The sequence below is a fragment of the Megalopta genalis genome, chromosome 2, assembly GCF_051020955.1.
Source record: "Megalopta genalis isolate 19385.01 chromosome 2, iyMegGena1_principal, whole genome shotgun sequence".
Lineage (NCBI taxonomy): Eukaryota > Metazoa > Arthropoda > Insecta > Hymenoptera > Halictidae > Megalopta > Megalopta genalis.
Genome location: NC_135014.1, coordinates 25,775,913 through 25,802,968, shown reverse-complemented (window position 1 = coordinate 25,802,968; position 27,056 = coordinate 25,775,913). Strand labels below are relative to the sequence as shown.

The following is a 27,056-nucleotide window of genomic DNA, read 5'->3' as shown; positions in this document are numbered from 1 at the left end:
CTCCTTCTCAAACCCCACGAGTCCTTTGTGTTCGCCATTTTCTCATAGCGCCTGGAACACGTGTTACGAGAAAGTTGTCCTCCGATGTTACACGGCCAGGTTGTTCCAGAAGCAACATCGTTTTCTACCAAATTCGAACGAGCAGCTAAAATCCGTCGATTTTAATACGAATCGTTCGAACGATAATAACGATAAAAATAACCTCGACATTATTCCCGAACTCTTGATTCGATCCTATCGTCGTCGATCGCCCCCCGTTCATGGTTACGCTTGTACGTGTCCGCCAACCGGAAGCCACTTCCGCAGAAACGTTCTCCTCGCAGCAATTACTTCGCTCGACATTATTCAAAGACCCATGCAATCGAAGCAACGTGCCGTTAACGCGCGTTAATATCCTCGATCTCTGTATTCCCTGCCTAGAAACTAGGCTACCCCAACCTAAATCGTAAATATCGTACGAATCCGCGTTGCACGCGTCTCGCGTCGACCATATATGTCAAACTTTTGTTCAAAGTCGTTCGAAATTGGTCGCGCTTCGTTGGAGCTGCGCGCGCATCTTCCATCGGCAAGATGGCGGACGTAGCGGGAACGTCGTGCGCGTAACAGTTCCGTAAACGATTCCTCGATTTCTGGATCTCTCGGTGTCGTTCGAAAACGAGATCGCATCGGAAAGGTGGTGTTCGACGCGCGGGAACCGATAACGCTCGCGGCATTGCGTACGCGTAAGATAATTCGAGCATAAACGTATCGATGTCGACGGTGCGTTCGTGCGTTACCTTGTTCAACGAGGAGTGGGGAAACGGACGCTGTGGTAGGGAATGGCAGTAGCGAGAACGGCGAGTCGAGTCGAGTGGTCGAGTGGTCGAGTGGCGTGCCGCTGTAAGTTAGCGGCTGTTCGCGAGCCCGTGCGGAGGTTAGTTTGGTTCGTCGATCGAATTTTTGCTCGGTCCGTGTTCTCCCGACGAACCGGTGAGAGAAAACGAATGGAACGCGGCGGGCTCGAATGACGCGCAGAGTGCAGGCCGCGTGTTCGCGATTCAAAAGTCGGGGACGGGGACGTGTTTCGTGAAAACGAGAACGAGCGCCAGGCGGTTATACGACGCGACGGCGTGCTGGTGTCGTTGACGTTTCGTACGTTTCGCGTGTCAGTGTCCTGTCCTCTCCGTCCGTACACGGTAGCTCCCTCTTTCATTCCCTCTTTCTCTCTCGCCCTGTCCCTCTCCTTCCATCCATCGTCCTTCCCAGCTTCTCCGTCCTTGTTCGTTCCCGTTCAACGTTCGTTGTCCGCGTCGGAGTCGCGATCGGGATCGGAATCGAGATCCGTACCAGCCGCGTCGTCGCTGCGATGCCAGATGACAGGTGCGAAGCGGTGCCACAGGTGTCTGTTAACGAGTCCTTCGAGTGCCCTGCGGATTTAGGATACGCCGCAGAATGATGAGCCCAAGGTTCCATTACCGGAAGGGCGGCAAAGAGGACCGAGGACGACGACCACCACGACGACGATCTCGAATTCCCTCGCGCTAGCGGTGGGCTATGAGCGCTGACAATGGGGACGACTCCTTGGTAATTATCATACCTTTCTCTTTTTTATTACTCCATCTTCTTTCGTTCCTCTCGGGCCCCTGCCCGTCTCTCTCTCTCTCTCTCTCTCTCTTTCTCTCTTGCTCTCTCTCTCTCTCTCTCGCTCGCTCGCTCTTTCTCGCTCTTTCTACTCCTACAGCCACGCACACTATCGCGGACCTAGGTTCCGCGACGGGCAACGAGGCTTTCGCAGGTTGACAGCACGCCGCGCCGTGCGGAAATTATCGTGGATTTGAAAGCTCTTTCTCTGATGCAACGCGTCGTCTCGCAGCAACCAGTCTCTCTGGTAGACTTTAGTTCTGGAATAGAAATATTTTATCGGAAGAGATTGCGAATCCTTATGGAAACTTGGAACGAATAGGAGAAATTGAATCGTAGGGGTCCTTACGGTAAAAGGAAAGTCGATCCGATTTATAGGACTCCGACGTCGATGGGAGCCCGTGTAACGGAGTAGCGCCATTAAAATTTTCTGTTACAATGAAAAAGTAGAAATGGATATGCTCGCGCGAGGCTTGTTTTAAATTCGACAAACGTACGAAAGCCTGAAGATTCGCAGTCTGAACCAGGTTCTCGACGTTCGCTCGCCCACATTTTTATCGTTTAGTCGCAGTCTTTTCGTTTCATTTCCTACGTTATCGCACGCATTTGTTTCCATTTAATTCAAACAAATGGATTCCGTTGGGCTCCCCATTTTGAAAAAAGGATGCAACGGCAAATTCGATCCGTTCGCAGAGTAAACGGTAAAAAGGAAAATACGTAACGGCGGAAAAAAGTTCGAAAGTTTCGAAATACAATTCTTACCGATAAACGATTCGATTCGAAGACGGGGACAATAAAAATCTCGCATCCCGAACGTTTCTCGTTACCTCGCGCGTCTCCGGTGTCGGGTTACCCGCTTCAAGACCGGTTTTCATTTATTCGTAGAGGCGCGTCGTTTTCCTCTTAATTTTATACGTTTTTTCGTCGATTCGTTGGCAACGCGTCAGCGTCGAACAGCCGTTCCGAACAAGTTCGAAACGATTATCGACCCGTTGCGCGCGTGCCGCTTCGTTGGACGTTTTCTTTTCACGTCGAAGCCAGCCATTTTCGTTTCATCCCGTTAAATCGAACAGAATCGAACGAAACGGAACGATTTGTGTATGCGTGGACAGGATTCGTCGTCGAGGCATCGGAACGGAACATCGATTTCGATTCACCTTGTACACAACGAGTTTTCGACCTTTCGACGATCGCTACCAACGACGACCGATCGATCCGTGCGGTATTCCGAGCACGAATGTTGTGCTTAAATTCGTTGCTTCGAACCGGACGGTAAATTCGACGGATACGCGTCCTCCGTCGTTCCGTTTGCGACGCGTGTTCGAGCGCGGTTGGATCAGCTGGAACGAAAGAATTGGACACCGCGTCGAGTAACTTTAACGCGTTTAGAACGTAACAGCGATGGAACATTTTTACAACGCGTTTCGTAAACGATGCTTCCGCGATGGAAACGATTGGAAAGCCGAGTAGGAAGAACCAACGTGACGATGAAAACCCGGTACCAGCACCGGTCCACGGTGTCGATTGCCGACAGACACGTTGGTCCCGCGGTCACGTGGTCGTCGCGACCCTCGCGTCGACACCGCCGACGGAGCGAACTCGTCCGCGCGGAGTAAAAGTAATTTCTCGGTCCGATGATATTTCTTGCTCGATCGCCGCGGTTGCGAAACTCGATTTCGCGATAGAACCGCGGGCACGAGGCAGGACGAAACGAGACGAGAGCGGAATATAGAATTTTCGGTTGGAACGACCGCGAAGCAACGCGTACGTGCTCGAAATCGCTGGGAACTCGCGGGACGATGCGCCCGATGCGCCCGATGCTGCGATAATTCCATTACCGTGCCCACCGTATTCGTTCGACGCGCAACGCCGTGAATCCTTAGAAAAGCTCTCGTAAAAGCTGCGAACCGCGGCACCCGTATTCTCGATCCTGTGGAATGCGCGATACGCGCGCGTGGAAGGTTCCGAGAGGAGGATAGCCCGGTAGACGGTTCGACGGGGGACGCGTTCGACGAGTCGCGTTCGACGAGTCGCGCGAGTCGACGAAAGCCGCGCACGCGAAGGTATGCCCGCTATCGGGGGACTCTGCGTTCGCGTCGGAGATCGATCGGTCGGACGAATCGTTTCCAAACGATACGCGCAACGTAGACGCGAACACCGTCTTCCGGACCTTGTAGATATACTTGGCCTAAAGTGAAAGCGTTCGGGGACGTCTCAAGGTCGCTCGAAAGTTCTTCGAACGGTGCCTACACAGGAGGTACGCGTTCATCCTTGAGGCGGACAATCGAGATTTCATTGAACGCGTTCGAAAAGCGAGAAGCGCGGCTTCTATACCTGTATCTATACCTGTGTACCTATAGCCGCGGCTATACCGTCCTCTTCCCGGCATCGTCCAGCGCCATTTTGAAAAGGCTGTTGCGATTTCAGAGTCCAAAGTACGCGTCGTTGATTTCTCGCGCGCCTCGGCGATCGAATATTCGTAGTTTTCCCGCCTTCGGGGAATAATACGAGAAATCGATGCCGACCACGGCCGGTCGAGGATCGCGTTCACGCCACGATACATCGTAGTCGCGTTATTTTCGCGGAACGCCGCGGGCAACCCGGTCGACCGTTTATCTTTCTCTTCGCTGTCCGCGAGAGCCGTCTGGAAAGTTTTTTCCTCGATTGGAAACTCCGCGATCGCGTCGACCGTACCGAGATCTCGATTCCGCGGCGATATCTCGCGCGTTAGCAGCGTTGCGAGAAAGGCGGCAGGACGCCGGGCAGCGCCGAGCCGCGCCGAGCCGCGCCGAGCCGAGCCGCGCCGAGCCGAGCCGCGCCGAGCCGCGCCGGTACAACGCTTATGAGAATGCAAAGTAATACGTGTCAAGTCTAACGAGGCGCGTCGCGGAATGCAGGAGGCGAGAAAGAAGCGCCGAGCATCGCCGGCGCGAACGCGAGCGGGTCGCTCCTTTCTAGAGCCTGCCTCCGAAACCAGATCGCTTCGAACACCCTCGAAACCCAGAATCCGATCGTTCGGCCTGCCGCCTCCGAGTCGTCGAGAGTCGTTCGGTTCGCAGCTGCTCGGGTTTTCGAGACGATTTCGGGTACCCGAGCAGAGCTTCCTTGAACCGACTCGCGGACAATGATATTCGACTCCCGGCTCGCTCGGCCAGGCGACCAAAGACTTTCGAGGTTCTCCGCCTCGGTTCGCGGCTACCTGGACGAAGAGAACGCGTTCCTCCGGCGCCTCTCTCGAAAAGCTCGGCCGCTCGAGAGAGAACAAAGAAGGACTCGCCGCGAGAAACTCGAACGCCGAACGAGTCGATCCGGTGCACCGGACGGATGCTAGCCGTGCCAATGCCACGGGCCACGCGTACCGTTGCTTCCAGCTTTCCAGCTTTCCAGCCTTCCAGTCGCGCGACCCGAGTTGCGCGCAACGTACGCAGCTGCCGGCACGGAAGCTGCCGGAACTTTCGATTTTCCGTCCAAAGCGCCGTCGTTCGTCGATCGTTCGTACAGGCGTTCGTCGAGTAGGAGGGCGAACGATTCGTCGAGCGAGCGAACGCGCGTCGAGAATCGGCGAGCGATTCGAGAAAATCAGGAACGCGAGCCGTTGTCCGTACACTTTCGCGCGTCGCGTCGCAACGAGTAGAACCGCGGGAAACGGAGACGCGGAGAGAGAAAGAGAGGGAGAGATTCCTCCCGTTTCGTACCACGTTCCGAATGGACATCCGCCTTTCTCACGATCGAACCGACTCGTGAGAACATCGATTCGTGCGAAGCGCGAGGTGCAACTGGAGCAACGCGTCTCTTTCTCTTCTTTTTCTTCGCTCGCTTCCGTCGCCTCCGTTGCCGGTGCTCGTCGAAGACGTCGATATCGAGAAACGGACCGTAGAAACGTTCGGTCGCGGGGGAAGAACGCGCGTGCCCGCGAATCGGCGACGCTTCGACGACCGCGAGGCACTTTCGCCCGCGGGACAAACGCATCGGATGCTCCGAACGCGCGAATTATTCGCGTATCTCGGTCTCCTCTTCCGTTCGTCGTTCTCGCGTCGCGAGCCACGCAACTTCCGCGCGATCGATTTCGATTCGAGAGGCTCGCGGGGACGGACGGCCGTCGAAAGTTCGATTTCGTTCGATTTCGTTCGATTTCGTTCGATTTCGTTCGATTTCGTTCGATGTACCGTGCACGCGGACGCGGTAACGTTTAACGCTCGTTTGCTCGTTGATCGCCGACTCGGAGACCCGAACGCCCGGATGGAAAAGGTGGGCGCATCGATTCGCGATTTAATTCGGCGAAGCGACGCGACCGTCGACGATTCTTTTCCGATCGGCGCGTCGCGCGATCGCCCGAGTATTTTAGCTCGCGGCCGGGATTCGGACATTAGAACCACTTAAAGCGTTTAACGCGAGTTTCACAGTCTCGCCGCGAAGGACGCTCGAGTTTCTCGACGCGACCGAGGTTACGGAATTCGAGTCGACGACGGAGGAACGTGGAACCGACGATCGACGAATTTGCTCCGTGTTCGAACCGAGTACGAATAATATCGAAGGGCATCGAACGGAGAATCGTGCCGACTGGTTTGGATATCGACGTTCCGCGAACGTCGCGTCCGCGTTGTAACGCGCGTAGGAAGAAAAATAAATCGTCCACCCGGTGCGAGTAGAAAGCGAACGAGAGCACCGGTGGACAGCCGCGGGCGTCGATCGACGTTGCGAAACGAAACGATCGGCCGCGTTCGACGAACATTTATAGAAACGCCGACGACGCGGGTACGCCGTCGTCGACGGAAAACCGTCTCCGCTCCTCGGAGTCGATCGAGCCGAGTCGAGCGCACCGAATCTGTCGCGAATCGATATCTAGTTCGATATTTTAGATCGCGAGACGATCGCGATCGTCCGCGACGACGGGTCGAGCCGTCGCTGCAACGGTACGGCATCGTCGACGTCGACGTTCTTTCCCGCGATTATCCCGGTTCGGAGCGCTCTTTTTCGGTTCGAGCAATTAGCGGGTTGAGTCACGAGGAGCGTATATCTTTTCTTTATCAACCTCGTTCGAGCAACCGGCGTTATTTATGAGTCAGCTAATAACGGAGTCAATGCCGTACGCCGTACGAGCTTCGCGGATCGAAACGTTTGTTTATTCGAAACCGCGAGTGTTCTCGATTCGGGCGCGATCGAAACGGAGAAATAAAATTTGTAGCACGACGCGTTCTCGTTCTCGTTCTCGTTCTCGCTCTCGCTCGCGACGTCGACGTCGACGAGACGTCGGCACCCGACTTTTACCGTCCGGGACTCTACAGACTCGAACCGGCTAACCGTTTCGACCTTGATCGCGACATCGCTTCCGCGAGAATCCGGCTACCGAAAAGCTTTCTACGGTCGCCGTAAACGTCGTCGTCGTTCGTTTTCTTCTGCCTATCGCCTCTACCGTGTTCCGTTCGAGGCTCCAGACTCGAGACGCGAAACACCTGGTCCGTACAGATGGCCGTGCTACCTTCCCAGGTATACCGATCGACCCCGAAATAAATACTCTCGCGAATACACGTTGTACGCGTAGGTGTACGCGTTCGGTCGTCTCGGAGATTTTGCGAGCCAAACGTTTCACCCGAATACGAATTTTCTAGCGGGTGGAGATCGGTTGTTCACGGAACGACTCCGGTTCGAATCGGAGCATCGTCGCGAACGCGCGCGAAGCGGCTGCGGAAACGCGTAATATAAACGCAAAAATCTTGTTCCCGTCGAGTCGTTTCGACCGTAGAAAATTGCATCGATCTTCGCGGACGTCGAACGAATCGGTCGTACGATTATTTCGAGTCGAGTTACCCGGCTCGCGCGAATTTAGCGTCTCCTGAAAATGGCGGGTTTCGCACCGCGCGCGAGACCCACGCGTCTCCTGATTCCGTGACTCACGACCGGCGACCGACGACTCGCCGACACCCACGCGACGTCGGAATCTCGTCAAGGTTCCCCCGTGAGCGCCGCGATTCCTCGAACGAAATCGCGCGGTTTCGCGAACGAAAGCGAGAATCGCGCCCGCGGGGCCGCCCGTGCGTTTCCGCGACGAGAAATGCTCGCCGATTCCTTCGCCGTCTCCTTCTCCTTCTTCTCGTCTCGAAGATCGATAAACCGAACGGTGAAACGACGATCGCGTTATTCCCGGCCGGACTTTCGGGCCCGGAGACCGTCGAGAGCAATTACGATCCAGCTCGCGCTCGTCGGTTCCAGGGTCGTTTACTTTCGCGGTGGCTCCGCCATCTGCCATCCGCCATCCGCCATCCGCCATCCGCCATACGGTACGCGTAGATAGTAGACGCGCGCGTGCACGAAACGCGAGCTAGAAAGCCGGACAGCGTGCAGCGATTTGCTTCCGAACCGGCTAAAAGAGCTCGCGCGGATCGATACGCTCGCGGCTCTCCGCGATCGGTCGAGACCTTTCGATCGCGTAAAGCGGCATCGCCGAAACGAACGTTGCCGAAATTCGGCCGACTCGAGAGTCGAGATCCTGGACGAACGACGCGGGGAATCGAGCGTACCGCGCGGCGTGGGAGCGATCGTTTCTTTACCCGTTCCGCCACTCCCGATCCAACGTTTACCATCTTCGCGGCTGTTTGCAAAACGACGCGTAAGAACGATAACCAACGGGAAGGTTGCGCGTAAAACGAGCAATAAAATGTATCGGTATTCCGGTGAAAGCTGCACGCGAAGGCCGACGGAGCAAACGTAAAGCGATCCGTTCGAAGCACGGTCCTATACCGGAGCGTTTCGCAACACCCGTGCAAGCCGATCGATCGGCCGAACCTAAAGAAGACAACTTCTTCGTTCCGATATTCCAGCGTTCGAACGTTCCGTAGCCGAAAGTTCTTCGAAAAAGCATCCGCGAAGCGAACTGCCCGTGCGCGAAACGTGGGTTACCCTCGTGGCCGTGGCTTCGCGTACTCGCGACGACGCGTCGGCACGCTCGCTCGATCCTTCCGCGCGAGTTTACGCGTCGCTCCGCTTCGCTCCGTTCTCCACCGTTCCGTTCCGTATCGTTTTCCTTGGTTCCGCTCGGTACTCTTTGCCGGACCGCTCGCGTCGATCTCCGTGCTCCCGAGACCGCGCGGCGCGTCGGCCCGACGTCAAATCGATAACTCGGTGCGCCGTTGTTCCTCGCTCTCCTCCCGGGACCAACGAAAAAGGTGAAACCGGTGGCGGCAACGGGCCTCGAAATACTCCGGCGATATTCGGGTTCGAACGGCTTTCGCTCGTTTCTACGGCGTCGCTCTCGGGGCGACTTCGAGATTCCGTCGGAAAGCTCCGAGCATCGACAACGCGGCGCGGCGCGCCGCGGCGGTATCGATCGCTCGGCCCGGCTTCTCGAGTAGCTGCGAGATACGCGGACGAAGATTACTCGGATATCCGGACGTTCGCGAGATGCCCCGATAGTCGAGACGATCGAGATTCTCTCCTCTCCTCCGAGTTGTCTCGACTGTCGCGATATCATACGGTAGTCTTCGTATCGTACGACGTCGCGTTTCGTTCGCTACGACGCGACTCGAAGAAAGCGAGCGAATTTCTCTGCCTGCATTTTAGGAATTTGCGGAACGTCCGGTACGAGCTATCGTATCTGGAACAAGCTCGATCATTTTTCCCTGGATGGGGAAAGCTTCGAACGTGGAAAGCGGCGCGACCGTTTCAAATATTCGATGTCGCTCGAGACTGCTCGGAGCGATCGGAGATCGTTCGGGAGCCCCGTTGAAAATTTCAGCGGTTACGAGGTTTTCCTTTCGAGATTCCGACCCGATTCCGTTTTTCACGCGGGACTTTTCCGAGGCACCCTCGATCATCGTGGGTGTGGTCCGCGGCCGGTGGTCCCGGGCGGCGCGCGATTTTCGGCCACCGTAGCCTTCGCGCGACAGTGTTCCATCTCGGCGCGCAAAGGGGAACCCGACCCGATTATTTTCTGTCTCGGGATATCGGGTTCTTCGCCGGCCTCTATCGGTCGCCGAGGCGAGATTCTCGACCGTCTTATCGGCGCGCAGCAACGTTTCGCGTTACGATATTTCCACGCGCGTTCTTCTCGAAAGATCTTCTTGGGCGCGATTTCACGGTCCGATCCGACGAGGAGCGGAACGTCGCGTTCGAGCGACCCTCCCTCCGAGGCTCCGCCACCCTCGAGCACGGTGTCGCGTCGCGCCGACCGAACTCGATGACTCGGCAACTCGGAAGGAGACGGGGTGCTTTACGGGGAATGAAATTACGCCCCCGTCGTCCCTTCGTCGACGTCGTTCCAGGGAGGAGACGCGAGCGAACGTCTCGACGATGCAGCGGCGCGACTCTCGCGAGGGGAGCTTCCGTAAAATGGACGCGTTTCCACTTTTCAACACGGTTTTCGACGCGGACGTTCCGCGCTTGGAACTCGGATGAAATATCGTCGACTCGACGCGCCGACGTTCGATCGACGGTTGCTCGAATTATGGATCGACGGATCCGCGTCGGACGGCCGAGGATTCGACGGTTTTGCGACAACCCCTGCTTCGCCACGGTGCGGACGGGCGGCCGATCTCGTAGATTCTTGCCCGTATCCGGATAATATCCCGATTACGCGCGATCGTGGGAGACCGCGGTTTCCAGGGTTCGCGTAGAAAGCGTGACCGAAACGAAATCCAGCGACTCGACGGCGACCGCGCGCGCATCGCGCGGGCTACCTCCGTGCTACGTTACGCTACGCTATGCCACGCTGTGCCACGCTATGCGCGGAACTTGTTCCGCGCTCGCGGCAACGGTCGCGACGATTACGGCGTTATCTGCACGCGATATCCGGAGGAACGAATTTTTAACAAATTCCTCGGACGATTCGAAGATCCTAGTTAACCTCGGGAAACTGGAAGTACCTTGACAAATTTAGAAAGTCGACGGCTCGGTCCCGACGAAGGTACGAGGAAAGTTCGTACCCGCGACGAGTCGGTATCACCGTGGACCTCGGAAATTCGAGAATCTGTAAGTTGCGCGAGCGTCCGTTTCGCGCGGAAGCGAGAGGAACGGGGAGTAGAGAGCGCTCGACGAAAACGCGAGGGGACGTTGAAATCGTTCGATTCGAAAATAGCTCGCAACGAGCGCGTCTTCGATCGCGATCGCAACACCGTTTACTCCGTTCTAGTTGTAAACATCGTCGACGCGGACGATTTCCAGAGCCGTTGCGCGAACCCGTCTACGTCCGCGTCCGCGTCCGCGTCCGCGTCCGCGACGGTGTCGTCGCGATTTTTTCGCGTTAAATACGAATCCGGCGAACGAACGTTCCGCCCGTGTGCGCGCACTCGCGCCGCCAAATACTCGAAATAGAATGCGAAACGTTCCTCTCGATCGATAGTCTGGAACGGGCGATTCCTCGCGACTTTCGATTCGGAATAGGATCGGTGCTGGGAGAATCGCGGGATCGTGGAATCACGGTGCTTCGAGAGAAATCAAGTTTATCGATCGTGTATCGCGTATCGCGTACCGCGTACGGCGTACGCCGCCGCTCCTGCCGATGGTAATGTCACGAATCGACTTTATCCGGCTTTTGCGACGACGCGCGCTCGTAGCTGTTACCGTAGCTGCGATTCTAGCCAGTCGACGAAAGCGACGATCGTCCCGGTGCGAAGAACGGATTGTCCTCTCTTTCTCTATACCCCTGCCCCCCGCCCCTCCAAGCACCTTCAAAAAATACCAAGCCCGAGCCGGTAACGAAAATCTCGCCAACGATCCGTGGCAAGGCAATTACGGTGGACAAGGGTCGGGAAGGTGCAAGAGGTTCTCGGACCGGACGGAGAAAAACGAAATAAAATTCGGACGCGTTCTCCGACGGCCGGGAACAGCTGAGCACCCGGTGCCCCGAATGCCGAGTGTCGAGGGCCGAGTGCCGAGCGTCGGGTGCCGAGTGCCGGATGGTTGGCGTACGGCGTACAGGAACGTGGATTTACGAGACGGTGTGCGGTTGATAACGAAGACGGGTGGAGATGGTCGGACGCAAGAGCGTGGTCGGTTCGATCGCGTTCGGCCGGCTCGAGCGGAATCGCGTGTTCGTCCGTACGGAGTTGGCCGCGGACGCTGTCGCGAATGCGGAGCCAGTCGTTGTCGGGACGGCGAGCCGCGCGGTTCGGTGACACAGCGAGCGGTTCGAAGGACTCGCGCGCGTCTCGCCTCTTCTCTCTATCTCTCTCTCTCTCTCTCTCTCTCTCTCGTCTCTCGTCTCTCCTTTCTCGTCCTTCGCCGCTTCGTCCGGTTCCGCGAGGCTCGCACACCTGTACCTGGTTTCGATCGTCCGGACGTACCTGTACCCGTGCTTGTACCCCGTGCCTGTAACCGTGCCTGGGCCGCGAGTTCTCGGACGACATCGTTTACCGCCCCGCGTGTGCCGACCGCCGTGTGCCGTGTGCGTCGACCAGCGTGATATTCCAAGTGCCGGGAGAGCAGGTGTCGATGCTCCGATCCTGCCCAGGATTCTGTCGCGCCTCCAGGATCTTTCGAGAATCGTCAAGCTTCGTTTCGATCAAAGGTTGAACATTATTCGAGATGGTTTTTAGTATTTCAGACCGGTCGGGCCGCGGATTTTTCTTCCACGACCACGGTCCTATCGTTCGAATTCGGAGTTCGATCTTCGAAACGTTTTCACAGAGACCGAAAGGGAAAGCGTGGTTTTGGACAAGGACGCGTTCGTTCGCACCTGCTAGTTTTGTCCCAAAGAAATGCGAACGACGGTCCGGTGTATCGTTATCGCCGTCGCTACCTACGGACGCGTCGACGTCGACGGGTCGATTGCCGGGTTGCTCGCGTTTCGATCGCAGGATCGGTTATCTTTTACGCCGAAGGATCTCGAGCGTGTCGAATTCGTTCGTCGTCTTTCGAATACGAGAGAGTCGAGACGGCGAACCGCGTCAACGAGAAAACGGAGAACGTTTCCTCGCCGATTTTTCAAGATCGATGGATCGAGGAACGTTCGAACGTCTTTCTATATTTACGCGCGTTATCGTCTCGCCGATAAACCAACGAATCGCTGACCGGCGCGAGAATTCTAGCACGCGTATCGAACGTTAACCGTGCAACGAGATCGAAATTTCCTTATCGACGTTTATACGGTTCGCAACGTCGATTCGGTGTAGCCGCGTAAAATCCAGAGTGCCACGGTTCTCATCGAGCTGCTCCGTTTTGCCCGAATTCGATCGCCGCCGCCACCGAACGCGACGATCGAACGGTTTACCGATCGCGATCGCTGACCGGCGAACGATCGTTCGCCGACAGTCTTGACACAGATTTTCTTAGTCACGACGAAAGAATGTGGACGGAACGCTTCGCGTTCGCGCGCGAAACGGACGCGGTTCTCGTCGTTGCTCGCGCGCGGCAGGGTGTTACGAGTCGGGTTTATATTTCGAGACGACGTTTCACGGTCTTGCGCGCAGACCCCTCGGTCGGTTCGCCGCTCGAACGGTGGCGCGCGGAGTACGTCCGACAACCGTTCGTCGAATCGTTTCGCGAGATCGCGAACCTTGTTCGCAGGAACGGAAAGCGAGGGACTGCGAGGACACGCGCGCGTATCGCGTATCGCGTATCGAGAGCATCGAGTTCCTGGAACGCCTCGGCGAACGAAAGAAGAACGGAACGCTCGGTCGTCGAGCGCGCGTGTCGCACGTGGTGTGCGCGTTCGCGCGTATCTACGTAGGATACCGCCGGTCGATTTGCACGCGCGCGACCGCGGACGTAAGCGTTCGCATCATCGGGCTCTGACTAACCGTGCCGCGTCACGCTCGCGTCGCAGCTACGTCGCGGCTACGATCGAACGGGTTCGATCGGCGAGAACCGTGTCGGCGATTCGGTCGGTCGCCGGAAAATCGGGACGCGCGACGGCGACGGTTTCCCGGGTCCCCGCGGCGGATCGACCGGATCGAATAAATTGGAACGAGTGGTTTCGGTCGGGCTTGCGCGCGGAGGGACCTACGACGATCGCCGATCGCCGGATCCGCTCGGGTCCCCTCGTCCCTCCTATTCGTCGTGTTCCGCTCGCATTTTCGTCGGGAAAGGAGCAACGACGGGCCAAGGTTGTCGTATTTTCGAGACCGGATCGAGTATGCAAATCGTTTACCGTAGACCACCTCCCTCTCCCAGCTTCGTCGGCCACCGATTTACTCGTATTTATAGCCACGCTCGGGTTTTACGGCATTTCCCGTCTCCCCCGAACGTTTTCGCCTCCCCCGACGATTAGAAAAGACGCGAATTCTTCGTTCGCATATCGTAATTCGTACCGAGAATACTCGGCTTTCGAAGAGCAACGTCTTATCCGTTGAACGCATGAAATCGTTCGAATAATTACGGACAGTTGACCCTCGTCCGCGAGGCGGAGTCTCGCGGACTCCTTGGAATTTCTCGAGCCAAGGTCAATTGGACCGTATCCGTCGCAGATCGAATTTGACTCGATGCGGCTGGATCGGCTCGAATTCTCGATGCGAAACAACGCGCGCGCGCGCGCTGGCTTTGCCGCGTAAAACTTTCGAGCTCCTCCGAACCCCTTCGAAATTCGAACGCTTTCAAAATTCGACGCGACGCGACGCGACGCGACGCGACTCGACGACGCATCGACACCGTGACCTCGTATTGCGCGTTTATCGCGTCAGGCTGTGTCACTCTTCCCAGGGAGTCGCCGCCGGAGAACCTAGCTACGCCGTCGCGACGCGTTTGTTCCAGATAGGAAGCGCGCAATTGGCGGAGAGTCGAGATTCGAGATTCGAGAATCGGGAATTTTTCCAGACACGGACGCGCGACGGACCGATTCGCAACGTAGATTTCGTTCGACCGCGTCGATGACGACCGCAACGCGGTACGCGTAGTTTCTCGATCGAAATTGTAAAGGAAAGATCGTCGATTCGATCGGTCGAATCCAAATCGGTTCGAATTTCGATCGACTCGTGTCGACGTTTCGTCGTCCGACGGAGAATCGAGATCTCTCGGCTAACGTTCGGCAACCGTCGGAACGGATCGAACGGAACTTCGTCAAGGTTCTCGCGGTTCGCGAGGCTTCCACCGACGGCGCGTTAAATGAGAAAATAACGCAACGGCCGAGTCATTCGAGCCTCGAAATGAATCATGCTCGCGCGAAACGCGCAGCCAGCTTAAACCGTACCTACTTCCTGCCGCGGTCTGGTCCACTGGATCCCTTTATGGACAATCGCTGCGTTGCGTAATCCGTTCGGTTTGCTCGCGCGCGGTTTCGCCGTCGAGCACGGATATCGCGCGCGAGACTCGAGATCCGATATCCGAGATCCGAGATCGGAGATCGGAGATCGGAGATCCCATTGTGCTCGCGATTTCCATACGATCGAACGGTCTTTGCTGATCGACGAGAGCTCTCCCTCTCTCTCTCTCTTTCTCTCTCTCTCCCTCTCTCTCTCTTTCTCCCGCTTCGAATTTCTACGAAGCGCGCGCTTCCGCGTTGCTAAATATTGCTAAACGCGTATTTTGAACTTTCAAATTTCGAGACGACCGTCGCGTCGCGTACCCGGGTACCCGAATCGTTGCATCGGGAAGGGTTAAGGTTGCGACGTCGAGACGTACGAATACAAATACGAATACGACCGAGTGACGCACGACGCGCGACGCACGACGCACGACGCACGACGCTTGACGCGCGTTCTCGTGGCAAGCGGTGACGGGGCGTTCGTTTTATCGGAACGAGGCGTCGACGGGCATCGACACTTTTATCGAGTCGCGTCGTGGGGACTCCATTCAGCCGCTCTCCCACGTTCTAGGATTCTCCGTCTCGCGTGTTCACCGAGGAATACGACTTATTTTCGTTCCGAGGTCGCAATAATTTCAAACAACGTTGCGACGCGAAAGAAAACCGATGCGATTCGACCACTTCGGCCAATACTTGAACGGTAAATACGTGAAATCGTTTATCGCGACCATTGTATCCGGGTATTCGATCTCTTCGAAGGTTCGATCGTTCGTTTATTCGTTTATTCGTTTATTCGTTTATTCGGTTATTAGTTTCCACTCGAGTCGTTTCGCTTCGTTCGAGGAATCAGCCGGTCGATCGGTCGGTCCGTCCGTTAAAAGTCACAGGGCCGCGTACCTGACATTTCAACGAAACCCGCATTTCGAGCGCCGCTCCGCGCCGGTTCTAATCGTCGGAAGTGCAATCCCGCCTACGGAGCTGTCGCATCCTCTTTAGCGAAAGCGTTTTCCGGCGGTTGCTCCTTCGACCTTTTCGAACGCGTCGTACACCCGACCTACGACAGAATCGATCGCGTCCGCGAACCGCGGACCGGCAAGCCCGTGTTCTCTTTCTTCGATCGCAGCTGAAATCGAGGAGACGAGTGGAACGATCGTTTCAACGACGCGAGCGTATCTTGGTCCAAGCGGAATTGATCGGAGCGCCGATCTCTGGAGGCGTCTTTTAAAATTAAATATCGGAGCTTGCACGGCGTATATCGCGCGCGATATTTCGATAAAAATCTCACGATCGAACGTCGCCGGCGATACGGAATCGTTGCGAAAACGAAACAGCTCGATGGCGAAAACGAGGAGGCGCGGTACTCCAAACGATAAAAGGTGGAGGAAGCTATCGTCGGTCGATCGCGGAACGGCGAGGCGCATTTTTCCGTATACGACGAAGATAACTCGGTTTCTCGTCGGCGATGGACTCGCGCGACTCGGGCGACTCGGGCGACTCGAGCTCCGCGGGGCTCGACCCGCGATCATCGATCGGTTTACAACCGATAAGGCGACAACGCGACGACGCGATAAACGCACCGACTCCGAGCACCGAGTACCGGGTACCGAGGAACGCGAACGCGGAACACGTACGATACGCGCGTAATCGCGTTCGACCGTCGCGTTTCGTTCCCTCGCTCGATAACTGCCAACTACCGACCGCGTACCGACCGACGTCGCGTGGCCCTGAGCACGTGGGAGCCTCGAGGAAACAATGGGAAACGGAGAAACGGAGAAACGGAGAAACGGAGAAACGGATAGAAAATTCGTCTCGTCGCGTTCGCGTCGCGCGATGCAACGGCTAGAAGCGCGGGTATCGAGGATAGGAAAGACGGACGAAGGTGGACGCGGCGTCCGTAGATTGCGACGTCGTCGGGAAAATGACGTGATCGATTGCGCAGGCAGAATCGAAGCGACGGAAGAAGGGCGAGTTCCGCGGACATTCGGACGTGGATGCTGTGGCCCGTGTTGGGGGATGACGGGCTGAGCCCAGCGTCGCCCCCGGCGGCGGCCACCGTCAAGGGGGTTAACAAACTGGCGCCACTGCTTCTCTGCGGCCCCTGCAAGCCCACCAGCCACCGGAAGAACCAGAATTCCACGCAGTGGTACGTGCAGCAGGTAAACAGACTCGCAACAGATTCATCATCATCCAGTTTTGTTTCCGTGTTCGAGTGCTCTTCTTCTCTCCGTCTTTCGGATTTTCCGTTCTTTCCGCGTTTTTCCGTTTTCCCGTTCTTCCCGTTATTTTATCGTTTGCCTCGTTTGCCTCGTTTGCCTTGTTCGCATCTTTTTCGTCTCTCTTCTTGGTTCGGTGTACGCGGTTCTCTTCTGTTCGCTTCTGTTCGCTTCCGTTCGCTTCTGTTCGCTTCTGTTCGCTTCTGTTCGCGTTACTCGCCCGTGTTGCGGTGCGTTCTCCGAACAACTTCGCATCGCGCTCGATGCGAGTAGCCAGCGTTAGCGAGCATCGCGATCCGTATCGGTATGCACGACATTGGTGTTCGACACGTTGTTGCATGCGCTCTTGTGTTTTTAGTTTCCAATTTTCAGTCCACAGCGGTACGCGTCGAATCCCTAAAGTGGAAACGAAACCCGACTCGCTCGGTTGGAAAGCGTCGGAACCGTGCAATCGCGCGGCCTGTCCGCGCTCCTCGACCGCTTCGCAATCGTTGCGGCACCGCGAACAGAGATAGATCTTTCCTTTAGGAATTTTCGAAACTTTCCTCCGCATCGGGACCTCGGATAAAACCCGATCGCGGCTCGCCTTCGTACTCTTCGGCTTTTCCGTCGATTTCTCCGACACCTCGACTCGACCTTCGATCGCCGATTCGTCGATCGTCCATCGAAGATACCGGTAGCCGCGCTATCCGGAAAACTGTTGTCCAGCCACCAGGAATCGGAGAATCCGATGGAACGACGAACGTCGCCGGCGATGCGCGAAGTCGTGCACCCGATATGCGAGGACTTCTCGGCGAAGATAAGGCGCCGCGGTTCTCGAGCGATCCGCGATCCGCGATCCTCGATAAACGCGTCGATATTCTCGACGAAACGACGTTGTTACGACGGTCTCGATAAGCTATCGGTAGCAGGGCGAGTCGCTGTCGCCTGCCGCTTTCCCGCTCAGAATTCGTTTCGGTCGCTTCTACGCACGGGTAAGTGTGTCGCGCCCGTTTCTTTTCTTCGCGTGCTTCGACGATCGTAATACTTTCGCGCTACACGAGAGAAAAGTGTCGCCGATCCGGCGAAATCGCCGCTCGGTCCGAATCGTTTAGATTCGTGGCATTTATCCGTGGCAGTTATCCGATCTCGCCGAAATATTTGCCCCGGTGGTTCTGTCGGCTAAATATTTTCCACCAACTTCTTATCTTCGGGTCGACCGAGAGAGTCGGCCGTTCGCGACGACGAGTCTCGATCGCGGGAGTCGCGATCGCGGGGCACGTGGAAGTCGTTTAATCGGTTAATCAGGGTCAGAGTGTCATCGGGGGAGCGTGTCTTCGTCGCGTCGGAGATACGGGAACTTGCGAATAAAAAACTGAAATATGGTTACGTCGACCCACTTGGTGGCCCCCTTTCGCAACAACGATCGGTCGTCGACGGCGAGAGAACAATTACGAGACTCGACGAACGTCGGAGCCGTTTCGAACCGAGAGTTTTCGATTTATCGGCGTCGTCCGATGTTTCTGCAACGGCGCGACGCGTTACCGTGCCAGGAATTTCGCGCGATCGAGGCGCGAACGCGGGCCGAGCCGTGTACGCTCGGGATTTATTTCTCGGTGCATTCAACTCCGCCGAGTCGAAAGAAGCGTTCCATTCAATGAAACACGATTCACCGAACGATTATCTCTTTTTAAACACGGGCTTATAAAACTCGAGTATTTCAATTAGCTAACTACCCGATTCGATCCGTAACAGGCTCGATTGGATTAAACCGTCGACTCCTATGCTCCTCGTCGCGGTCGAGCGTTTTCTCGTTCGTACACGTTATTCGTTGACTCGACCTCGGGCTCTCCTATGCGAAACGAGTCCGTCCGAATCTCAATTTTTTATCGCGTTTCTACTTTTCGAGTTCGACGAAGCTTCCTCCAGTTTTCGCCCTCGCCCTCGCTACGTCGAAGAGCAACGCGGGGTGCAACGGTGCGTTCGATCGCTTATCCGGGAATCGTACTTTGCGTACTCGGATTACGGCTCGCGGCTCGCGACTCGCGACTCGCGACTCGCGGCTCACGGACCCGTGTAATTACCGGCGTTGCCCGACCGGAAGCCGAGCGCGGTCCGATAGGCTGCCGAGCGCTCGTCGATCGAGGCAAAGAAAATTCCTTTGTTCTCGCGGCAACTCGGACGCGCCGACCGCGAGACGCGCGGGTATACCGTGGTGGCTCGTGGCCAACGATGTTTACAAAATAGTCGGCAACCTGTAAATCGTTCATCGAAAGAACCCCACCTGTCGCGGCGCGGCGCGGCGCAACGACGCGAAATTGGTTTCGCAACGCGAGGATGCACAGCCGCGCGATTCCAAGCGTTCGATGCGCTGCGATCGATTCGCTCGTAATTACAGGAATTTTTCCATCTATCCGATTCGAGGAATCGACGGTCGCGCGACGACCAGCTTCGTTCGCCGGTTCGCGGACGCGTTCTCGCGACGGTAGATATCCGCGACGGCGGTGGCGGACGTCGGGGTGCGAGCGCACCGGTCGCGAGGTCGATAGTCGGACGTATTTCCGAGCGAATCGATCGACGGGACGCGACGCGCGGGACTCCCCTGTAATCCGGTGTTAAGCTTTTCATAGGCTGACGTGGAACGATAGAGTCGATGCCAGTTTGTACACACGTCGGTTTCGGTTATTTAGTCCATCTTACTCGCGACCGGTATCGGTATCGTCGAATCGTCTACGACCGGGCCCGCGCCCCCGTCTCTCGATGGTCGAAAAGCGAAATTTAACGACGCGAAACCGTTCGTTTCTCCGTCGCTGCGATTCCACGACTTCCAAGGTAAAATATCAATTTCTCGGGTGCCTCGTAAATTCGATGTTTTCCACCGTATTTTTCCACGCGCGTTTCCGCGCGTTTTCCCTCGCGTCACCGTCGCGAAAGGGGAATCCGACCGTTCGCGATAAATTATACGGCCTCCAGGGATGCGTGGGACGAACGATTTCGATCGCGATCAGAGTATCGGAGAACGGAGACTCGGCCGACGGATTTTTATTCGCCCGGCGGCGAGGCCTGCGAGAACAATGGCGAGTCGACGCGTTCCGCGGAGAGCCGTCTCCAAGGACGAGGGAGTACGAGGACCTTAAAGTCACGCTCAGGTTCTCTCCGCTTCTCTCTAATTGCCGGTTCGTTCCGGAGCGCGAGCGTGAGCGCGAGCGCGAGCGCGAGCGTAAACGCGAGTCGGCTTTTTCGAGTTGCACAGAGTTTAGCGATCTCTCCATTTTTCTCGAATACGGCTGGTGTCCCGGTCACGGTCGCAGACGCAGTCTCGGTGGCAGTCCCATCGCCGAGCGAGCGTACGCTCGCCGCGTCGTCGACGTTGCTCTTTTCGAACGGGCCGCCCGGAATCCCGTGGGGATTTTCGAGGCGACGTTACGACCCTCGTTGGCGGCGTTGCCCGCGCGGGTCGGTTGGTACACGGCTAGAGAGGCGCGTCGAGTTCGTTTTTAGCGAAATAAAAGGTCGAAATAAAAGACGGAGATTCGCGCGCCGGTGCGCGTCCGACCGGGAACGCTATTTTTAGCCGGTATCCCGGTTTCCCTCCGCGATCCCCCTCCAATTTATTCCCATGATTTTTGAGGACATAATCGGCGCTGCCGGTGTTTCTAAATTTAACGCGCGCGAACGAGCCGGCGACGGTCGGCCTCGCGGTTCGCATCTTGCTCGAGACGAAACGGTTCGTTGCTTTCGCGGCGACGGTCGGAGCGGTCCGATAAAAGCGCGACGGCGATTTCGAAGCGGTGGCTCCGTACTCCGGTTCGGCTCGTTCGAACTCGATCGATCGGAATCGTTACGGTTCATCGAGTTTACACTTTCTCGCAATTAAATAGGTTTTCGTCGTTCTTAAAACCGAGTGGCCCCCGAAATGTCGCGTCGCGAAACTCGCGTTCCACTCGAGCAAATTACGGTTGCGATCGCGGTTCGACGATTCGTTCGTCGTAATATCGCCGGCCAGCGAAACGGAAAACCGTGCGCGGGCTCCGAGCCTGGAAGCGTCGGCTTCTAGACGATTTCGTGCTCGTACTTTTTTTGTACCCTCTCCGTCCCGGCGCGGCGCGGCGCGGCGCTCTCTTTTCCGCGTGCTCGAGGAAACGAGCGTCGCGCCGAGTTTTCTCGCTTTCGCGAGCGTCGAAAGGAAGGACGGCGAGCACCGCGCGCTCGGAAACGCTCGCGAACGTTCGAGGAAGCTACGCGCGGCGCCGTGCTCGAAACCGCGAGCGCGCTTTCGAAAACGGCTCGAGCGTCGTCTTTTTTCCGTTGAAAGCGGCGACGGCGGTCCCCCCGCGTCGAATCGCGGGACTCGCGACGATAAAGATACTTTTTTTTTTCGCGCGAGTCCTCGGTTCGTCGACCGATACACGGTGGTCGATCGCGATGCTCGAATAAATCTTCGTCGACGCGTAAAATGGAGGAAACGAGTAAAACAGAGACTCGGATCGTCCGAGTTTCGAAGACAAAAGTCGGAACAAGGATTCGTTGCGCGGAAAAATCGTATCGTCCGAATCCGACACGTTGCGGCAAAAATCGAGCAACGAGCTATGTACGCGCGACGATGGAAAAGGGGCGGAGACGACCGAGAGAGGACGACTCGAGCCAAGTTTCCAGGAGGCCGTGGCAGGAAGACGAAGCGTCCCATCCGGCTAATCGCGAGTCGAGCCGTGAAACGGACGGCCGAGGTCAATTTCGAGCCGGGAGTCAATTATTTCAATAAATCCGCCGAGTGCGCGCCGTCCGTTGATCGGCTCGTCCCCCTATCGGAGAGACGACTGCTCGCGATAGGGTGCAGTCCGTGAAATTGGCGGCGCGAATCGTCCCGCGGCGCGCGACGTTTTTGCCGGTCGTCGAGTCGAGCCGGCAGTTTTCCTGTCGCGAATCGCGTCTTCGATACCTACGCGTTCTAACATCGTCGTTTTCTTTTCTGATTTGCAGCCCACGTGGCGCTTATGGGGCGAAGAAAGGGGCGACGGCGTCATATACACGGTGTACCTGAAGAAAGTCCGATATCACAGGCCGACCAGAAGTCTCTCCGCATCGGTAAGTTCTCGATACCTACCTGTTCGCCTCGTCGAGTTCCGTTCGCCGTGCGCGCGGTTGCACCGGCCGATTTAAATCGTAATTTCATATTATCGCGATTTTTCGACGAACCGAAATCGACGGAGCTTTCTTTTTCTCTTCGTTTTCCGCCTTTGGCAAATCGCGCGACGAATTCGCTTGTTTCGAATCCGGCTCGATTTTACTTCGTCTCGTTCGAGTCGTTCGAGTCGTTCGAAGAAGCACCGTGCGCGAATTATCGTAGAAAGACGTTTAACCCGCGACTATCCGATCCAACGAAGAGGTTCGGCTCGCGTCGAACCGTTCGCGCGGTCGCTAACTCGAACTTAACCCGGTTAAACGAAGGAAACCGAGATATCTCGTTCCATCGTACGATACGAACGCGTCGCTCGCGTCGGCCAGCTTCGACGCGCGCAAGTAACGCGAATATAACGATAAGAACGAACGGAGCGGTTCGTTCGATCGTCGATCGTTCCCATCGTCCAACGAATCCCGGAAGCGCTTCCGCGACGATGTTCGAGCTTTCCGGATTATCGTCGCCGACGAAAAATTCTGGTACAATTCGATTTCTCCCGATGCTAATGTCCGTGACGTTGCGGCAGGATTCGGACGACGAAATCTCGCACCTGGAATGGGAGACGGTGAGGGTTCGTTTCCTGAAAGCCGGCACCGTGCAGCGTCTGGTCGAGAGTCTGGCGAACGACGACGGGGAACTCGAGTCGACGTACATCAATGTTTTCTTGGCGACGTATCGCGCGTTCACAACGCCCCGAGAGGTTCTCGAGCTATTGTTGGCGAGGTACGACGCCCTCGACGAGGGATCCGGCGCCCTGACGGGCGAACAGCACCGCAAGACCCTCGTGCAGGCGCTTCACGTCTGGTTGGACGCGTATCCCGGTGATTGGAAATCGCCGCCGAATCATCCCCTGCTGACCAGGCTTTTGGAATTTACGCACCAACGGCTTCCTGGCTCGGAGCTCGAGCTCAAGGCAAGGCATCGGCTGCACAGATTCCAGCGCGAGGATCAAATAGGTAAGCCGCGCGCGCCGGCCGAAAGCCGAAAGCCGAAAGCCGAAAGCCAAAAGCCGCGAGCCGGCCAACGATACGCGCGCGTACGCGACAAGTCCTATCTTTCGACGCGAACGCGTCGCGATTTCGCGATTTCGCGATTTCACGTTTTCCGATTATCCCGGCGAGTCGTCGGACTAACGATCGCGCGATTTGCGCAGATTCCTGCATGGTGTACGACAACGGTCGGCTTCCGCGAGGGTCTCCGGAGCCGATCGTGGACCACTGGCGGAGCTACAGCTTTCCCGAAGTGCCGCATCGGCATTTCGCCGAGCAGCTGACCCGCATGGACGCGGAGGTGTTCAAGAAGCTGGTGGCCCACCAGTGTCTCGGCGCCGTCTGGTCGAGGAGGGACCGTTCGAGGAGCCACGACGCCGCCACCGTGCTGGCGACCGTGAACCAGTTCAACGCCGTCTCGCTTCGGGTGATCTCGACGATTCTGACGGAGCCGGGCGTCAAGTCCCAGGATCGCGCCAGAATCCTGGAGACGTGGATCGACGTTGCCCAAGAGCTGCGCGTGCTCAAGAATTTCAGCAGCCTGAAGGCCATAGTGTCCGGGCTGCAGAGCAACCCCGTCTACAGGCTGGAGAAGTGCTGGCAGTGCATGCCCAGGGAGAAGCACGAGCTGTTCAGGGAGCTGGAGAGGATATTCTCGGAGGAGAACAACGCGTGGACGCAGAGGGAGTTGCTGATCAAAGAGGGCACTGCCAAGTTCGCCGACACCGCCGGCAGGAGCGACAGACACCTGCAGAAGCTGTTCCAGAAGCAGAACACCCACGCCGGCGTGAGTCGACCGATTCCTTTCGAACCTTTTCCTCCCGCGTTACCGAGTCGACCGGAAGCGAACGTTTCTTCTCCTCGAACCCGGACTTGGACCTTCGAACGCGTCGCATCGTTCGAATTCCTCTGCCTCCCATCGACGATCTCGCGCGATCTTCCGCCCTCCGTTTTCCAAATAATTTCGTTGTCGCGCGATCGCGGTCCGAGATTCCGAAATTCCGAAATTCCAAAATCGGCGAAACTAACCGATCGAACTTTCTCCCGTCTCTAGAACATCAGCTACGGCACGATACCGTATCTGGGCACCTTCCTGACGGATCTCACGATGATCGACACCGCGATATCGGACACGATAGCCGAGGGTCTGATCAACTTCGACAAGAGGCGGAAGGAGTTCGAGGTGTTGGCCAGGATAAGATTGCTCCAGGGTGCGGCGAACGCGTACAACTTCAGCACGGATCCGCTGTTCGATCGTTGGTTCCATTCGGTGGTGGTGCTGGACGATCGGGAGGCGTACAAGCTCAGCTGCCAGATAGAACCGCCACCTCCGGGCAACACCCTGACCAACCGTGGCAAGAAGAAGCAGGTCGGTCGCATCGGCGCGCTTTCCCGCGAATCGTTCTCTAACGCGACCGTCCGGTGTGCTTTACAGGCCCACCAGGGACACCGTAAAAACGACTCGATCGCCTCCACGTCGAGCTCCAGCAGCTCTCAGTTCTACTGCGACCTGGATTCTCTGCCGAGCTCGCCGCACAACTCTCTCGATCGACGCACGTCGCCGTCCCAGATGTCCAGCTCCTCTTCCAGCTCGTCGCTGCCCTCGCTGGACGTGTCCCTGAGCTCGGGCGGCGGTAACGGGGCCGCTGCCGCCGCCACCGCCGCCGCCGGCCCTCAGCAGAATCGGCTGGCACCGGTGATCGCGGCGAACGGGAACGCGCCGAGCCTGGTCGGGCTGTCCAGCCCGAGCCACTCGCACAAGAGCTCGCCGGACTTTTACATCATCAAGGTGACCATGGAGACCGACAACGTCGAGACCGACGGGGTGGTGCTGTACAAATCCATCATGCTGTCGAACAACGAGAGGACGCCGCAGGTGATCCGAAACGCGATGCTCAAGCTGGGAATCGAGGGCAGCCCGGACCGGTACACCCTCGCCCAGGTGCTGCCCGACAGGGAGATGGTCTTGCCGAACTCGGCGAACGTTTACTACGCCGTCAACACCGCGCACAACCTCAACTTCATTCTACGGCCTAGAAGAGAGCCCAACGACGTTGCCACGGACAGCCCTAAGAGCAAGAGCAGCCACTGCCACAAGCGGTAGTGCCGCGTCCGCCTAGCGGAGGCCCGGAGAACGGGCCCAACCTACGGTGAATACACACGATACAGAATCTCGACTCGACGCGCGGCGTTTTGCTAACCATGACAGTACGGACGTTTCGTTTTTTCTTTCGAATTTCTCTAGCGATAACACGCCGGTGCGTACCCCGAAGCTGTTCGGGCACCGAGAAATCACCTCGATCTATCTTCTCTCTCTCTCTCTCTCTCTCTCTCTCTCTCTCTCTTCGTTCTTTTTCTACTCACCGGTTGCACAGGCTCGCGTATCTCGACGCAAACGTTACCTGCCCGCGCACGGTACTCTCTACTCGATCTTCGACGCGTTTGTTATTACCGCGGGCTAATTTAGTCTAGTATATGTGTTAGAGCGTGAGTCATAGGTCCGTCGTCTACAAGCGAAACGAACAAAGATACGAGCGACGATAAGAGGTAGCTGTTTAGCTTTAGTTCCGAGCGTGGTCGCGTACATTTATACATACGCGTCCGTATATCTATACATATATATACGTATACGCGCGCGCACGCGTGCGCGTATACGCGTGCATAGATATAGATGTAAACGCATAGATATAGATATAGGCTAATATAATATACATATGCATAATACGAAGAGATCGTACCTTGTGGATCCGACGAGAGCGACGAGAAAAGCGGCCGCGAGGAGAGTCTATTGTGATTTTTGTACATAAGTTTAGTTTCGTAGCCGCGGCTTCGATCGGCCGGACCAAGCGGACTCGAACGAAAAATTGTCAATTATTCGAGCTTCTCTATTCGTCGCGGAACAACAACAAAAAAAACAATCGAGAAGCGCGCGCGAAAGAAACGAAAACCCGGTCGAGGGAAACCTGATCGTTCGAAGCGCGACTGTGCACACACACACACACACACATATTCGTCCATTCCGTGATTCATTTTTCTAGCCGCGCGACCAGAGGCGCGCGCGCGCGGCCAGGAGAAATTCCGTTCTGTGATATATGATTGGAAATTCCTCGTTTCGGCTTTCGGACGATACGGGAAAAAGCGAAATCGAGCCCACGTTTCTGGCAAGAACGACGGAACGATGGATGGATGAGAGACGAAGAGCGGACGTACGAATTCTCGAATACTCGTGTACCCGTTCCGACGTCGAAGCTGGCACGCGTTTCGACGAGCGCGAACGCGCGTTCATATATTTTTACAAGGACTCGCATGCGCGTTCGCGAAATAGGAGAAACGAAGCGGACGCGCAGGATCGACAGCGACGGAATTCGAACCCGACCGTGGCGATCGGTCGCCGAAACGGTCTTCGGGCTTCGGACGCCTCGACGCGTCGTTAGCTTAGGCAATTTTGTACTTACCTCTACCGACCCCCGATTTCCTTTCCCCGAACGTCCAAGTAGCTGTATCTGTTCTTGTACGCGTCGATTCTTTCATCGAAGTTCGTGCAAGTTGTGTGTAATACGAGTCGATAAAGGTGTCAATAGATGGCCTACGATGTTACGCACGTAGTTTTCCTGAAAACTGGAACGAACCTTCCGAGTCCGATTCCTTCTCTCTCTCTCTCTCTCTCTCTCTCTCTCTTTCTCTCTCTCACTCTCTCTTTCTCTCTCGGAAACGTTTCGACGTCGAAAACGGTCCTACGCGTTCGACACCCCAAGCGTCGAGGTTGGCCGACACTTTTTCTTTTCTCCTCGCATCTTCGTTAACCCGTCGCGTCGTCGATAACCATATCGTTATTTAGATATCGCAACGCGCGGGATCGCTTTAAAATTCAACCAAAAGTCCTATTCGTTCGATCGTCGTTTACC

The 27,056-nt window shown here is 56.6% G+C and overlaps 1 protein-coding gene across 6 annotated transcripts; it reads left to right on the top strand.

Annotated features, from left to right (window-relative positions):
- Positions 1-561: 561 nt before the first annotated feature.
- Rgl (Ral guanine nucleotide dissociation stimulator-like) lies at positions 562-26,748 on the top strand. Of its 6 annotated transcripts, none has more exons than XM_076518868.1 (7): positions 562-1,563; positions 16,735-16,947; positions 21,964-22,068; positions 22,689-23,118; positions 23,316-23,938; positions 24,206-24,520; positions 24,587-26,748. In XM_076518868.1, the coding sequence occupies exons 1-7, from the start codon at positions 1,534-1,536 to the stop codon at positions 25,253-25,255; spliced, it is 2,385 nt and encodes a 794-aa protein (XP_076374983.1). In that variant the 5' UTR covers positions 562-1,533; the 3' UTR covers positions 25,256-26,748. The 6 variants fall into 6 exon arrangements, with proteins under 6 accessions (XP_076374983.1, XP_076374984.1, XP_033342432.2 ...); XM_076518869.1 differs by having other exon boundaries at positions 563-1,563; positions 16,731-16,947; XM_033486539.2 differs by lacking the exon at positions 562-1,563 and adding an exon at positions 11,982-12,121.
- Positions 26,749-27,056: the final 308 nt, after the last annotated feature.